This window comes from Panthera uncia, chromosome B4, assembly GCF_023721935.1.
Source record: "Panthera uncia isolate 11264 chromosome B4, Puncia_PCG_1.0, whole genome shotgun sequence".
NCBI classification, from domain to species: domain Eukaryota; kingdom Metazoa; phylum Chordata; class Mammalia; order Carnivora; family Felidae; genus Panthera; species Panthera uncia.
This window is the reverse complement of record NC_064809.1, coordinates 77,090,975-77,106,959: the sequence shown is the minus strand read 5'-3', so window position 1 is coordinate 77,106,959 and position 15,985 is coordinate 77,090,975. Positions and strand designations below refer to the sequence as shown.

The 15,985-nt window shown below is 61.4% G+C and overlaps 1 protein-coding gene across 3 annotated transcripts; it reads right to left on the bottom strand.

The window, feature by feature from the left end:
• Positions 1-10: 10 nt before the first annotated feature.
• Positions 11-14,347, bottom strand: TNS2 (tensin 2). 3 transcript variants are annotated; one of them, XM_049625553.1, is made up of 29 exons: positions 14,288-14,347; positions 11,547-11,655; positions 11,013-11,050; positions 10,090-10,128; positions 9,736-9,774; positions 9,539-9,588; positions 9,159-9,330; positions 8,825-8,875; positions 8,392-8,514; positions 8,236-8,300; positions 7,296-7,379; positions 6,717-6,829; positions 6,563-6,623; positions 6,219-6,294; positions 5,836-5,965; positions 5,690-5,755; positions 5,501-5,614; positions 4,103-5,314; positions 3,808-3,958; positions 3,102-3,691; positions 2,898-2,987; positions 2,427-2,552; positions 2,112-2,204; positions 1,932-2,009; positions 1,686-1,763; positions 1,115-1,283; positions 965-1,033; positions 788-817; positions 11-656 (listed from the first exon to the last, which is right to left on the bottom strand). In XM_049625553.1, the coding sequence occupies exons 1-29, from the start codon at positions 14,291-14,293 to the stop codon at positions 518-520; spliced, it is 4,161 nt and encodes a 1,386-aa protein (XP_049481510.1). In that variant the 5' UTR covers positions 14,294-14,347; the 3' UTR covers positions 11-517. The 3 variants fall into 3 exon arrangements, with proteins under 3 accessions (XP_049481510.1, XP_049481509.1, XP_049481511.1); XM_049625552.1 differs by lacking the exon at positions 14,288-14,347 and adding an exon at positions 13,256-13,500; XM_049625554.1 differs by lacking the exons at positions 8,236-8,300; positions 8,392-8,514; positions 8,825-8,875; ... (5 more) ...; positions 11,547-11,655; positions 14,288-14,347 and adding an exon at positions 7,656-7,737.
• Between the last annotated feature and the right edge of the window lie 1,638 nt (positions 14,348-15,985).

The following is a 15,985-nucleotide window of genomic DNA, read 5'->3' as shown; positions in this document are numbered from 1 at the left end:
CAATTCTGAGTAAATGTTATAGAATTTCTTTATTAGACAAAAATAGACTCTTTCCCCCCCCTTTTCATGTGATCCCACTCTGATCTCTCTGCTCAGAGGGGGAGGCGGAGGAGGGCGTGCCTTGCTCCCCACACCTCTTCCCCCTCTCCCTGCCAGGCTGGGACCTGCAGCTGGGTGGAGCTGGCAGGCCCGCTTTCCCCTCTGGGCTGATGTTCTCTTCTCGTGCAGGTGGGGCTGTCCAGATCCCCTCCAGGGCTCAACCGCTCATGCCTCCTCACCCTTCACACACCCATCTCTGCCATCTGCTCACGTGCAAGGTCATCTCACAGGCCCATCCACTTGGCTTAGCAGGCTGGGGGCAGGGAAGGAGAGCAGTGTCCCAGGCTGATGCCCACTCCCCATTCCTAAGGGAGGGGCTGGCTCCTGGGTCTCCCCGGCCCAGGCCAGGGGAAGTGAGGACTGTGGGGTGCTGAGAGGTGCGCGGTGTTGAAGTGGGCTCTGAGCTTGTGGCCTTCCTTCACTTTCTCTGACCCAGTAGGACTTTGGTGATGAAGGTGACAATGGCGCCAGCAGGCTGATCTGGGTCAAGCTCTGCAAAGAGGTGACACACGTTCTCCCAGGGACTTCCCGGCTTCTTGGCCACGAAACCAAAGATCCTAGGGGCACAGAGGCAGTGTGGGGAGGGGGCTCAGCATGCCTTCCACAAAGGACTGCAAAGCCAGGGGTGGGGAGGAAGGCAGCTCCTCTGTCCCAGGGAGGGAAGAGATGCACCCGTGGGGAGGCTTACTTGGAGGTGGTCCCGTCGGGGTTGGTCCATCTGCAGAAAAAGAAGAACCGTGACGGAATGCACCCAGGGTCTGGCTACCGGAGGAGGAGGGCTGGGGCAGGGGACTTTCTGGTCTGGGGGAACCTGACAGGAGCGTGGAGTTATGGGAGCAAAGAAAGGGTCGAGAGGGAGGCTCACCTCCGGTCCTGAGGATCAGTGCTGCAGAAGGTGATGCTGTTCACTGGATAATGGCGGCGAAAGAAGAGCCTGCAAGGAGGATCGTGGGGAAAGTCACAACCGGAACCGGGGGTCCCTAGGGTCCCCCAGGGGCTGGGCGCACACACTCACTTCCTTTGGTTGTCCGTCAGCGTAATGCCCTGGGCTGAGACCTTGAAGTGCACGATGGCTGGGGTTGGCCGGGGGCTGCAGCTCAGAGCTGCAGAGCTGGCCCGGGCCACCGCTTGGGGGCCCGTCAGTGACTCTGTCTCCACTGAGGTCAGGTAGAGCACGCTGCAGGCTATGAGGGCAAGAGAGGGCTGGAGGGGAGCGCCGGCTCTGCCAGCACCCAGGTCTGTCTTCCCCTATCGCCCCACACCGCCAGCTCTTTCTTGCGCCTTCCCCAGCTAGTGCTGCTCAAAATTCGTTAGAATCCAGGTCACTTGTTAAAAAGGCAGATTCTGCGACTCTGCCAGATCTACAGTCGGAAATGCTTGAAAGAGGCCTGACAATCTGCATTCTAACAAGCCTCCCTCCAAAGATTTTCATGTTCATGAATTTGAGGTCCTAGACTGAGGACCCCCTTTCCCACCCCCACTGCAAATATAGGGGCCCACCCACCTCAGGGCCTTTCAGTGCCCCGTGCCTGCACACGTAGGACCCCACTTTGCACCCAGGGAGAGAAGGGAGGGAGAGGTCCTACCGGCACCCTGACGTAGGAGGTCGGCTGCCGTGCTCATGTTGGCCGGCACTGGGGTCTCTGGAGTCTCCTCTAGAGGATCTGGGGGCAATGAGGGCCAACAGGGAAGGTCAGCAGGGAGTCACGTTCCCTAGGAGCTGGAGAACTCTGTTGTCCCAAGGGAAGGCAGGCTGGGAGCCAGGACCTGGGGATGCTGCCTTGGGCTGCAGCGGGTGAGGAGAGGCGGGAGGGCAGATCACAAGCACCCACCTTTGCTGGGGATGCGCAGGCAGCAGGGCAGGGACAGTGGGGAGATGGAGTGCTGGGACACCAGGGCCGACAGGCTGCCTGCAGGGGGAGGTGACAGAAGCCCTGAGGTGCCCACAGGTATCCCCCCCTCCCCAGCTCTCCCTCCACCCTCCTGAGACCCCCTTGGCCCCTGTGCCTCACCAAAGTAGGGCTCACTGGGACAGCCTTTGATCTTCACCCCTTTGGGCCCAGTCTCAATGAGAAAATGACGGACCAGCTGTTCCAAGGGGTCCCCTGAGGGGAGGGGAGGAGGCCGGGTGGAGAGGAGAGAAGAAATAGACTTTATCAGATTCCAGATTCCGGTTTTCTCCTGTGCTGGGATTCTTTCCAGTGCCGGAGAGGTCACTTCCTGCCTCTCCCCACCAAGAAGTGGCATGGCCTACCCTGCCTTGTCTTGTCTCTGGTGCCTCCCCCCCACTCCACTCCCCTTCTCCCCCAGGTGTGGGCATTCTTTACCTTTCCAGGGTTGGGCGCTGGGTGGAGGTGTGGCCACTTTGAGGGCCAGCCCGTAGGCTCCTTGGAATGAATGACTGTCCCTGATCAGGAAGGCCCCAGGGTCCTTGTCCTTCAGCAGAGCAATGGCTGGGGGGAGGTGGGAGAAGTTTTCACAGTGGTGGATTGAGCCCCAAGTAGCCCCTCTCTACCTCTGCTACCCAAGCTCCCTAGGCCTTTCACCCTAACAGCCGTGGTGTTTTGGGGCACCTGGGGATGGAACTTCAGAGTTAAAAGGGTATTGACAGTGTTGAGTTGAAACCTCCGTGGGCCCAGAGCCCAGAACCACCTGCTAGTGAGAGACTGCCTGGGGTAAACCTGCTGAGAAAAGGGAGGAGGCACCAAGGGTGTTAACTGGAAGGATGGGTTCTTAAGCCAAGACAGAGCCCCAGAGGGGCTATAAAACGGGAGGGGTGGGGCAGGCTGCCTTCTCACCTTGGTCACGGGACAGGTGTGGTTTGTACCAGAACTTGGATGTATCCTGGACGAACTTGACATTGCTCTGGCTCTCTTGCATAGGGGGCTCTAGGACAGGGAGGGACTGAGCTTGGCCCAGTGCTTCCCAGTGCCCGTGCCATGCCCCTCCTTGGCAGACAGGGTTCTCCCAAGGGGGCCCCACCCTCCCCAAGGCCTTTATACCTGGGGGTTGGGGGACATTATCCGGGAGCAGAGGTGCAAAGGTGACATGGTGACTGGTGCCTCTGGCTGGTGGTGATGCCTGCTCTGGGCCCCAGGGTCCTGGCTGTTGCCCAGGTCCCAGCAAATGGCGTTTCTCGGGAAGTGGGGGCTGGGTGGGGCCGTTGACGTCATAGGATGCAGCCAGGGGGAAGGCAGGCGTGGGTGAGCTCTGAGGCGGCTCTGGGCTGGCCACAAGCCAGGGCATCTGGGTAGGCACAGGGGTGAGGGGGGACCCATCCGGGCTATCTGGGGGGTCTCGAAGTCCCTGCCAGGGGGCATGGCGGAGGCCAGGCAGTGTGGTGGGCACAGGGCCCCTCGGACTGGCGCTGTCTGAGCGGCTCCCCGGACTCTTCTCCTGAGGCCAGTCCTTGGGTGAGCTGGGCGGGGAGGTGGGGGAGAAGGGGCCAGGGGCTGGAAGCTCAAGCCCACTTCTCGCTGGCAGCTCGGGAGCTTTTTCAGCGCTTCCCTGGGGAACGGACGGCAAAGCCTCGCCAGGACTTAGTCTCTGAGTGGGCACCAAGGTGGGGGACGTGGTGTCCTGCCGTCGGGTGCTGCAGTTTGGGAGGGCGGGCAGGTGGTCAGTACATTGGTAGGGCTGCGGAGCCCCCGTGTGAGCTGCCCCCACCCCCAGCTTCAGTGCCTGAACAGCCCCGGCCCCTCTGTATACCTTTCCTTGCCCTGGACTGGGCTGCTGGTGTGCAGGGGCGTGGAGGGACCAGACAACTCAGAAGAGGCACTGCACTGAGCATCACAGGGAGACCGAGGCAGGGTGCTGTGCCCGCTGGGGCCCTCCCTCCAGGATGCTGGCTCAGGTGATTCTGTAGGGAAGGTGGGAGAAGGGGCCGTGAGCCGGAAAAGTCCCTTTTGTCTGGCTTAGCTCTTTCTCATTCTGCACCTTCCCCCACCTTCCATCTTCCAGAACCCTCCTCTTCCCCGGGCACTCCCCACCCCAATGCCCTCACCTGCAGATGCCAAGGCTCCTGCGGGGGCCAGGTGCCCAGGCATGGGGTACCTGTCCCCTCCCTCCTCTGCAGGGATCTCGTAGCTCAGCTTCCTGGATTGTGGGTAGGGCGGGCTGCCCGGGGAAATGGAGCCAGCCCGTGGGGAGTGGGCACCGGAACTGGAATACCCTCTGCCCTCACCTGAAGAGCCACAGCTATGAGGCACCCGGCCATATGCTGGGCAGTAACTGGGAACGGCTCCTCCATAGCCATATGTCACCAGGGCAGGATACCCTGGAGGCCCATACCTGCCTTCAGGGCACAGGGCGTAGGAGCAGCCCTCATGCCCTTCCTCGCCTGCCTTGGGTGGCTTCAGGCAGCTGTAGTCGGGCATCGGGGTGTGGTGATGCCCGCAGGCAGGCACCAGCAGGGGCAGTGGGTGCCCGGACCGCACCGGGTGCAGGAGAGCCTTGCCAGCCTCGCCCGCCCACCCCTCTCCAGCCTCCCTCTCCAGCCTCAGCCCATATAGGGCTGCAGTGGGCAGCGCCAGCTTCTCCTCACAGGCGGGGCAGGAGCACAGGGCAGGCATCCCAGGGTCCTCCACGATCACCACCTCCCGGTAGCCTGGGGAACGGTAGCCGAAGTCCCCGTTGGCTGGTTTCCCCAGCTCAGGGGGGTAGGGATACGGCCCCTCAGACAGGGATCGGCAGAGGCGCCTCTTCTCCACAGAGGCCTCGGCGTAGCCCTGGGGGTGCCCCTCGTAGCCCCCATAGGCCAGCCGCCGCCTGTCCAGGGTTCCCTCTGGCCGGTAGTAGCCCCCATTGGGGACCCCGCAGGGCTCCCGGTAGCCCTGGCGGCAGGAGCAGTGGCGGCTGAGGCTGGGTCTGTGGCCTGAATACACTCCGAGGTGGGGGCCTCCGCCCACGGGCGGCTGCTCTTCGTCATCCAGGATGGCCGTCTCGCGCCCGGCTCCCCGGCCCCCACCGGCCACTCCACAGCCTCCCAGGAGGCGGTCTAGCTCCTGTCGTTCCGCAGCCGTTGGGGGTGGCCGGCCAGGGGACTCGGCAGCCGGCTCCGTGGTCAGTGTGGACGAATGGCCGGAGTCGCTGCTGACAGAGAGCATGGGGGGTGGAGGTGGCTCTGGAGAGGGCGCCGGTGGGCTCTGGCGGGGGGCCCGCTGCACCTGGGCGTAAGGACTGCCATCCAGGGGTCCCCGGGTGTGTGTCGGGGAGCCTGAGTGGGGACAGGACCAGGGAGGGAGGGCAAGCAGGAAGAAAGGAGAGAGAGGGAGTCAAAGAGAGGGAACAGTGCAGGGGACTCCACTTCAGGGGTGTCCCTCGGGAGGGGGATCTGCCTGGGAGGAAGGAGTGTGCCCCTCAAACCTCCACCTCCCACCGCCCCTGGGCCTGCCCCACACACCGTCCACACTGTCCTCGTGGTGCTGATTGAAGTTCTCGTAGGAGTCCCAGCGCACGGCAGGCTCTGCCGTGTTGTAGTCAACAGAGACCGAGGGGTCGTTCCGTGGGGTGTTGCCTGTGGAACGGGCCGCCCAGGTGTTGAGAAAACGGACAGACAGCCTTTAGCCCTGACCCAAGGCTTGGCTCTTACCTTTGATCTTTTCAGGGCTGGAGGAGAAGACGAACTCCACCGAGGCTTGGAAGGGGAACCTCTCATCTGCGGGGAGTGGCCGTGAGGAGCCGGGCCCCTGCCCACCCTCACCTGGGCTCCAGCCCCCACATCCGTCTCCAACTCACCAGCCCAGGCCTCGTCCAGCTGGTCCTTGGGGAAGGTGAGCCGTGGTCCGTGGATGGTGCATGTGTGGAACTGGACTCGGAACACGAGGGTCCGGTCTGTCCCCCGGCCACCCTTGTGATAGCAGGTCACCTGGATGAGGGAAGGGAGACTAGGGGTCAGGCCCTCCTGTCCACTTGCGTCTCCTCTGTGCCTCCACCCTGGGGACTGTCTGGCCGCAGCTCTGCCTGGGGCCTCAACCTCAAGGTGGTCCCTCCCCCATCTAGGGGACTAGCTTTCCACCCTCCAATCTGCCTTGAATTGATGAGTCCCCAGAGACTGTGCAGCAGGCAGGATACACCACCACCCCTTGCACCCCTGCCCCTTCCCAGGATGGTCCCCTCACCATGACATCGCCTTTGAGGAGGAGGGCTGGCTCCAGGCTGATGCAGAGCTGTTGCGGCCCAGGGCCTGCAATGTGACTGAGGAAGGAAGGAAGAGGCACAGGCTGAGTCAGAGGCACTCGGGCTGGGGTGGGGAGCTATGAAGAGTCAGGAGGGACTTGGGAGATTGGAGTCCGAGCCCTGAGCCAGAGACCTTTAGCCTGAACATCAGCCTCTCCATCTGTAAAATGGATTCCATGATGGCCAACGTTTTTAGGTGCAGTGGCAGGAACCGGAGGACCCTGTGTCTGGGGAGGCTGGAGGAACAGGAATGCGGGGAGCAGGGGCCTGGGAAGAGAGCACTCACTAGATTCCAGATGTGTAGACAAGCTGCATGGACTGGTAGATCTTGAGGAAGGGCTGGAAGCCTGGAGGGACAGGAAGGAGAAGGCATGTGGGGCTTGCTGAATGGAGGGGGTGGGGACGGCCCTCCTTGTGGAGCACACCCCAGGCAGACTCACCTGTGCCAGGTTCAAAGGCTGGCAGCACGGGCACAAGCACATAGTGCAGGAAGAGAGGGCTGCTGTTCATTCTGATGGAGCCGGACAGGAGGCCGCTGAAGTAGCTGATATATCTGGCAGGGGGTGTGTCAGAACATAAGCCCCTTCCTCTGGAGGCCCCTTTGTATCATTTCAGCTATGCTCACCACCACCCGCCTCCCCCCCCCCACTTGGAAAGCCTGCCCTTCTTAGCACTTCCCTCACATCTTCCAGCTCACGAGAAAGTTCTTCCTTGCATCTAACCTTAATCCTTCTTGCTGTCCCAAAGGTTTGTACTTGCTGGCCCCTCTGGCTAGAATGCTCTTCCCCCAGATCTCTGCTTCCCGTCACAGAGATGGGTTCTGACTGTCCCGCAAGTCTCTCTTTACCACAAGCTCCATGAGAGCAAGGACCGTGTTTGTTCTGAATTCTCAGCACCTGACAGTGCCTGGTACACAGAAGGCGCTCCATTAAGGTATGCTGTATGAGCGAGAGAATCTCGGCCTTGGCAGCCATGGAGGGAGCCTGCTCCTCCAACCCATCCCTACCCAGGCTGCTCACCGGCGCTGGGAGGGCTGCAGCTCCGCGGCCACCTTGTCCTCACAGAACTTCCTCATGGTAAGCGTAGCCAATGCCTGGTCCGCCCTGGGGACAGCAGGACCAGCGTGGGGGATTAGGGGCTGGTATCCAAGCTGGCCTCTCAACCCTAAGCCCCAGGATAGGGAGGAGACGTGTGATCCCCCCCAAGGCTAGAGGAAGCCCAGAGTGGTGGTGAAGAGGACTAGAAACCCCACAGACAGTCACTTTACTAGTTGTTGGGCCTCAGGCAAGTGCTCCCTGAGTTTTAGTTTCCTCCTCTGTAAAATGGGGAAATAAGACCATGCTATAGGTTGGGTTTTTGGCTCCCCAAAAGATATGTACCTCTGAATGTGATCTTATTTGGAAATAGGGTCGCTGCAGATGGAATTAGTTAAGATGTTATACTGGAGGAGGAATGAGCCCTTAATCCAATATGATTGGTGTCCTTAGAAGGAGAGAAGAGACAGACAGACAGACACACACACAGGAAGAAAGCCATGTGACGACCAAGGCAGAGAGTGGAGTGACGCAGCTGCAGGCTAAGGAACACCAGGGACTGCTGGTCACCACCAGAAGCTAGAAAGAGGCAAGGCAGGGCTCTACCCAGAGTCTCCACGGGAGTGCAGAGCTGCTGACACTTCGATTTTAGACTCCCAGCCTCCAGAGTGGAGACAACACATTTATGTTGTCTCTAGCCACTTAGTTTGTGATACTTTGTTACAGCAGCCCTAGGAAACTGACAAAAATCCTCTGCTGGGAACGGTGGAGGAGGTACAAGTGAGAAAAAGGAGGTGGAAAGGCCAAGTTTATGGTAAATGGCTCTCCCAACACAGAGGCGGGCTCCAGGGAGAAGGGATCATCTCGGCCAACTGGGGGAGGCAGGTCACTGGGGAGGGGCCAGTCAGGGGTCAGGGAGTCTCACCCTGCAGAGATCTTGCTGTAGTGCATGTAGGCAGAGACGATGACCCCGAGCTTGCCCTTGCTCCCCTGAGGGTAGAAAGATAGGGATGGATGCAGGGCCTGCTGAGGCCTCAAGCTGAGGTCACCCCGGCCCTGTGAACCCCAGGTCCCAGCTCACCTTGCAGTACAGTACAACCACGTGCTGTGGGTCAGCACTGAGCCACGTCTCCATGGCTTTGCAGATGGAACACAGCTTGTCCAGGGGGGGCGCATGCAGCTCAGGCCAACCGAAGTCCTGGACCTGGGGGGGGGGGGGCGGGGGGGTACAACGGGGGGGGGGGGCCACAAGCAAAGAGACATGGGTGGGGATGGAAAAGGGACCAGGTGTAGGGGTCGGTGGGGGCCAACCAAAGTCAAGAGACTGTTGGTTGTCCACGACAGGCTCAACACTTTCCTCATGGGTACAATGGGGTTGATACCCGCTGCACCATGCTTTGGAGTGTCTCAAGTAAAAAGTCACCTGGGAAGGTGCCAACTGCTACTATTAATAAGGAGGAGCTGGGGGGTTGTTGGGGTGGGAGTTGAGTTTAATGGCTTTAATCCCCTCCTACCTTGGGGTTTAGGCGGGTCAGGTCATGTCTTTTCTCTGAAAGGTTGAAGAGCTGCAAGTAAAGAGGGCACTTTAGACGGAAGTGACCTTGGGCAGCGGGTGGCGAGGCGCGGTCCCCTGCTGCGACCCTAAGCAGTCTTTCTCCCAAACGAGGACGGCGCTAAGGCCCGGCCTAGCTACGACCGCCCAGCGGGGGCGTTCCCTATCGGCTCCGGCGGCCCCGAGGCCCCGCCCCCTAGGCCCGCGCCTCCGTGACTTTGCCGTCAGGCAGCAGCTCCGCCCATCTGGGCCTCCCAGTCCTCTCATTGGCTGACTGCGGAAGGCCCCGCCCTCACCAGGTACTTGTCGCGGTGCTTGGATTGCAGCACGTGAGCCAGCTCGCGCAGGTGTCCCCGGTGTCGCTGCTCGTCGGGCCGCGCGGGGAAGGCGGCAGCCAGGATCCGCTCCGTCACGTAAGTGAGGTCCAAGTCCCAGCGGCGCTCCATAAGCGGGTCCAGGCTGAAGCTCCTGGGGAGGGGGCAAAGCCTGCGTCAGGCACGAGGGCGAGGCTCCGGGGGCAGATGGGAGGGGAGGGCGAGGCCTCGGGGTCCCGAGGGTAGGTGGGGCCGCTCGGGGGCGGGGTGGGGGGGGGCTGCCTAGGAGAGCTTTGCCGGGGGGAGGGGGTGCGGCGCTGCGCCGGGCTGAGGTATGGGACCACCCCGGCGCCCTCACTTACCTGGGCAGAGTGTTGCGCTGCTTTGAGTGGTTTAGAGACTTGGTGGATCCCTGGTGGATGAGATGAGACGGTGCACATCTCTTTGGGTGCCCCCCACTCTAGGCTCCCCGCTCCAGAGTCCCGTGAACTTTCGTAAGATACCTGGGTCCGTACTCCCAGAGCTACCTGCTTCCGCCCCCTCCGCCAGCATCACTTACCAGGTGCTCTATGCGCCTCACGGGGGCCGTGTTTCTCCGCTAGAGGGAGACGGAGGAGGAAAAGGGGGCGGTTAGGGCGGGGGTAGGGACCAGTCTGCGCCTGGGGATGGTGGAGAGGGCACGCCGGGCTTCCTGTGGGGGCTGCACCGGGCCAAGGGAGAGGAGTCCTAACCCCCAGCAGGCCCAAGGGCAAGAAGATCAGAGGGCTCATTTTTTTCCTGTCCCTCAGGATGACCGGCACCCACAGCAGTCCATTCAAGCTAACCTCCTGGGGGCCCTCTCTGTGGCCACCAGACCTTTGGACACCTCAGCCAGGTTCCTTGCCACTCCCACCCCATCTCAGAGCACACTCACCAGCTCCGCCGGAGGCAAAGCCTGACAGGACGAAGTCACCTGGAAGGAGACCCGAGTGAGGGGCTGAGCTCCTGCTGAAATGGGGTCTCCTGGGCTTGACGATGGGGCTACCCCTCAGCTTCAGCAAGAAGGTGGAGGGGCTGTCAGCAGATGGGCACACACTCCAGCTGAGGTTCCTCTATTTAAGGGAGCCTCCCCTCTGGCCTCTCTGGTCCCCCACCCCTAGGCCCCCCACTTGTTGCTCTTGGCTCCCAGCCCCCTGCCCACACAGACCCCCATTCATCCAGCTGCGGGGCAGGAGTTATATATAGAGCCATGTAGGCAGGCCATGGCCAGGGACGGACACTGGCCTCTTTCACCGGGAGACCCCGCCCCTGGGCACACAGCTCCCCCAGGCCAACTCCAAGGCCCTGGGACCCCCCGCACTGCAGGAGGAGGACGAGGGAACCTCCTCAGAGATGGGGCTGCCTCAGGTCCCCAGTGGACAGTGGTGCTATCTACAGCTTGTACCTTCCGCCCGGCCTTTCCAGGGCCCAGGACGAGACCCACCCAGGCATCCTGAGGACCCTTCCCCAGAGGGAAGGCACAGCCCATCCGGCTACCCAGTCTTTGAAATCCTGCTCCCCCACCCACCCACCCCACCCTTCCTCGTCCTCATTCTCCTCCTCTTCCCCACCCCCATCCTCTCGCCAGCTGCAGCCTGGGCACAGCACCAAGACAAACCCTGTCTCCTGTCCACCCGCCTGGGCCAGCCCTCCAGGGGGTGGAGTAGGGTGGTTCTTAAAGGGCCCAGTACAGCACCCTCTCCCACTCCGGCAGGGGTTCCCCTATGATGAGAGGGGCTGCGGTTGATGCCGATGTGGCTGGAGAAGCCTGTTTCAGAGGAAGAGACTCTAGTCCTCCTCCCCCAGTCAAGTACCCACCTTTGCTTCACATTTTCTGTGTGTTGCCACCTTGCAAACTAGAGAGGGATGGTGGGGAGAAGAGAGGGGTTAGCAGGCACATACTGGGGTAGCCCTCCCCCATCTCCCCAGGCCCTGGAACCAGATCCTGGGATTTCCAAGACTGTTGAGATGGAATGGGGGAGCAGGGCAGAGTTCAAGGGAAGTGTCAGGCAGCGGGGTAGTACGCTCAGGCCAGGGAGGGAGGGGGCAAGGGCTAATGTTCCAGGGTGACTGGGGGTGAGGGGGGAGGGAGGGAAGTCCCCATCACAGGTCCACTGGGGAGGCAATGGAGAGGACTGGGTCTCCTGGGTTGGGGCGGGAGTGTCCGTCATGGGGACAAGGGCTGTTTGGAGGGGAGGCAGCTCCCCGTGACGGACACCCTCTTGGTTCCCATGCTGTCCAGGGGGCAGCATGCACATTACGGTTTGAACTCTTTGTGAGTCTACCCGCTGGAGTTGTGCACACAATGGTGCTGGGTTAGAGGCTCTCAGGGTCACAGGACAGGCACCTCACCTCTGCATGAGACGCCAGTTCCATCGATGGTCACCTTACACACTGCACAGACTGGTGGTTTCTTCCGGAAGACCTTCTCCCGGAAGCTGTGTGGCTCGGCTTTCCTAGGCTAGGGACGGAAGGACACACAGGCAGAGGTGTCAGTTCTCAGTGGACCCATCTCTGGGACTAGCTGGGGTCTTAGCACTACCCTGGTTTCTTTCTCCTCCATCCTGATAAAGCCCCTAAACTCCTAAGACACACTTGGTCACAGCTGTTTCTTGGCTTTTATGGGGCCTGTCCTTGATGGTGTGTGGAATCTGCCCCCTTGCATCACCCCAGACGGGTCACCTCCTCTCTGCGGGTCACTCGGGACCCTCGTATGGTGTGTGAAACCCTCGCGGTCACTGCCACACCAGGTGCTAGAGCTTTCCTCCTGATCTGGGAGGTGGGGGGGTGCTCTCTGACTTTTCTTCTATGAGGGTTCTCCATTTCTCCTCCCATTTTGCCTTCCCCAGATGGAGGTCCCTGTGGAGAGTGAGCAGGAGGGGGTCCAGAAATGAACGTAGAATGTCAGTCACGCAGCACCCAGACTGACCTGGCGGGGAGTGGCCTGAGCCAGTCCTACTCCCCTGGCTCCCGCTGTCCCCGTGCTCCAGACAGCTGACGTGCCCTCCTCCCCCTACTGTCAGAACAACATGTTTACTCATTGTGCATTGAGGCGGCAGGCAGCAATTGTGTAAGGAGGGGGTGGTAATGCTGGAGAGACTGGCAGACAGAGGCACGACATTGGGGGAAATGTTCAGCTGCCTTGCTACTTCTGGATGTAGTGAGCACCCTGTCACTTGAGGTTCAAGTGGGATTCCAGCATGGAATGGGGGAAGGGGTGGGCTAGATGCCCTCTTGGGCCTCTCCCCACCCAGAGTGGGATGCCCCGTTATGGCCCTCATCCCCCTCCCTCCACTGTGGGTTCACTCCACTCATCTTCTGTCCATATGCCTCCTCTCCCTTCTACCCATTTTTCTCTTCCCTCAAGTGTTCAAGCTCCCCCCCCCCCCATAATATTATCTCATGTTGCCCTGAGCTGCTTCTTTTGGGGTATGGCTGATAAAATATGGGGAAATGGAGTCATAGGCATCCAGGGCCCCCATCCTGGGGACCCAGGCAGCACTTTTGGTCTCTTGGCTGTCCCCCAAGAACCTGGATTAAACCCAACCTGAACTCTTATGGGCCAGCCTTGCTGGACCCGTTAGGAAACTCGGGTGCATTCTGACATTAACGGCATGCACTGATGACGTCAGGGGAAAGTCCCAGTGTCTAAAGCACTTCTGAGACCTGGCCACCCCTCTCCCTTCGCCACCTCCACCCCATTTCTCCCAAACTTCTGAGCTCAGGGAAGGGGCCTGATCTCGGCCCTGCCCCGGGGCTCCCCGGTAGTACCTGGAAAAGTCCTACAATGAAGTATACCTGAATGCAGGTTTAGGGGGCCAGGATCCCCAGGGTTGGCCTGAATTAGAGCAGGGAAGTTGGAGGAGGGAAAGTGAACACCAGGTTCTGCTTTAATCCAAACTTCTGCTGCTCACACCACAGCTCTGGCTATTCCAAAGGGGCATAGTAGTGAGGGGATTCGGGGCAAGGGGAAAAGGTTCTGGCCTGAGTCCTGGTCCCCTCCCCCACTGCCCACCCCTCCACCCCTGCCCCTCCTCTGCCCAGCCAGCGGGCACTCCTACCCTGCTGGTGGCCCGGCTGCTGTCCCTCCTCCCCAGGGCTCTGAGCAGCCTCTCCACGGGGCCGCTGGACTTCATGATGTCCGGGCGGCTGGCTGGGGTGCCGACTGCGGGCCTGAACAATGCTGGGGCCCGGCCCGGGGCTTCCTGGAAGCGGCCTGGCGGAGGCAGCCGCTTCCCCTGGGTGGAGGGTAGGCTGTCTGGCTGGTGTGAGGAGAAGCCCGGCCCTGGAAGTGGAGGGGAGTGCAGGCGGGAAAGGGGCAGGTCGCTGCTCCAGGAAGTGGGGGGGGGGGGGGGGGGATGTGGGGGAGGCCAGGAGATCAGATTCCCAGGATCTACCCTGCTGGGAGTGTCAGCCCAGGATCTTTTGCCCCCCAGCCCCTTGCTGTGGAGCTGCCCCTTGCCCAGGGGATCCACCCTATCCAGGGATGAGCAAGGATCCTGAGATCCAGCCCCCAGTGGAGTAGGGTGGGGGCAGGGTGGGAATTTAGGTCTCCTGCAGGGCTCAAGGGCCAGTGGGGAACACTGTGTCCCAGGCCTGGCCAGGCCAGTCTCCCAGCCTGAACTCTCAGGTTCTCAGGGGACTTCTGGTGGGGAGGAAGGGGGAGCTGGGAATCACTACCCCAGCCAGCTCAGAATCGGGGTGCATCCTGAGGGGCCGGGGAAAATAGGACTGAGAGCCAGCTTCCTGCCTCAGTTTCACTGGTTGTGAAGTATAGGAAAAGGAAAGCATTCACTGCTTCTCTCCTGCCGCCCCCATACGCACTGGAAGGCCTGCTTCCAGCCACAAGATTGTTCTGCCCACAGGAGTGAGCCATTCTCCTGATCCAGCCCAAGGCATTTGAGGCTCTTCTCCTGAGAGCACCCCACCCGCTCTGCTCCTGACAGTCATCCCCTCTGTTCCCCCATTCCATGGCTTGTTCATGCTAGACCTCCCAGTCCCTAGCCCCTCTTTCCAGCCCTGCTGTGTAGGCCCTTCACCCAGACCCTAGGGCTGGGCCCTATGCCCCCTGCCCCCCAAAGCCTGAGTACTACCTTCATGGCTCTCCTAGCTCTGCTCTCCTTCCTCAGCAGCTGTCCCAGGTCCTAAGGACTGGACAGGGCCCCCCCCCCCCCCCCACCTCCCAACACATACTCCACCCTCCTCTGTGGGCCTCCTACCTCCCTCCTGGGAACATGGCCAACTTCCTGTCCCAAGAGTCAAGGGAAGGAGGTGGACTGGAGCCTTGGAAGTGGGGGGGTGTGGGGGGGCAGTAATCTTCCAAAAATAAATGGGGTTAAGGGCCAGGGGTCCTCAGCCCCAAGCCTTGGACAGCAGCCCTTTGACCGGCTGGAGCTGTCACTTGAAAGAACGCGCAAATATGCCTCCCCTCATTTGCATGGTATTTACTGAATGTACCGGTGCTCAGCCTTCTCCCACTTGGTCCTTAGACCTCCCTCTCCCTCCTTCAGGCCCAAGGGACTGGTCTAATCCTGCCTTCTCTGGGATGAGCCCCCTTAGGAGAGCCCACTCAGGACACTTCTTTGGACTTGCCTGGCATGGGCCTGGCCTGAGGCTTTGCCCTTGAAGATTTAATTCTCCTTCCAAGTCAGGAAGTCTGTCCCCGGGGTACCTTGGCCAGAGGGAGGTATCTCCGTGGCCAGGCTTGGGCCCCTAGCGTGTAACTGGAGAGGGGGCACTGGCTCTGCAACCCACTCCTATCCCACCAACCCTGGCTGGGTCCCAGGACATTCCAGGCCCCTGGCCAGTGTGGGCAACTGGGCCTGGCCTGGTCCAGTTCAGAGCCTTGCTGTAGGAGAAGCACTATGGTGGGTGTGTGGGTTGGGGTGCCTTTTCTCTGCCTCTTCATGCCCCTTCAGCATGCTTCTTTCTACACCTGCTGCCTCCACAGGGGCTGAAAAGTCCCCTCACCTGGTAGTTCCTTCGTGGGGGACTCATTAACCCGTGTTGGGTGGCCAGGGAAGAATGCCTTTGAGTCTCTCCCCACTCTGTGGGGGGCACCTCTGTAGTGAGATGGAGAGGGGGGAAACAGGGTTGAGAGGAAAAGGCACTCACCAGGGCAGGGCTGGGAAGGCATGGCCAGACCCCGGTAGGACCCTCACCCTACTCCTGCCTGGAACATTCCAGAGCCTGTCAGTCTCTCCCCCAGCCTGGCCCCCTCTCACTCCGAAGCCTTGGGTTTGTTTGGAGAAACCCCTCCACCCACACTCCCCCTTCCTGGAAAATAGCTGTGGTTGGATGAGAGGCTGGGAGCCCAGCCGCGGAGGAGGGGTGAGGCCCGGAGAAGGAGAGAGGGAGAGGCGGGATATATGAGTGTGCCCTGAGGGATCTAGAGAATTGAGGGGAGAAGCAGAAGGGGGGCGGACGAGTGGGGCTGGAAAATTGAAATGGGCCTCAGTGTCCCAGAAGTGGAGTAGAAAAAGAAAACCCTCGCGACGCACGCTCCCGGGGTCGGGCCGGCAGTTCCCACCCGGGTCCGGGGCCCCGCGTGTGGAGGCAACGTGCGCCCCGTGGCGGCGAGTGCGCCGGAGACGCGCGAGGGCGGGACGGCCGTGTGACCGCGGGCCCCGCCCCGCCCCCTGCTCCCTTTCCCAGCTTCCCGCGGCCCCCGGCCCCGGCCCCAGCCCCAGTCCCCCACCGCCCCCCACCCCGGCGGCCGCCCCGCGCCCCAGAGCCTCCGGGCGGCCCCGCGCCCCCTGGCGACCGGCCCCGCCCGGCCGCCGTGACGCACA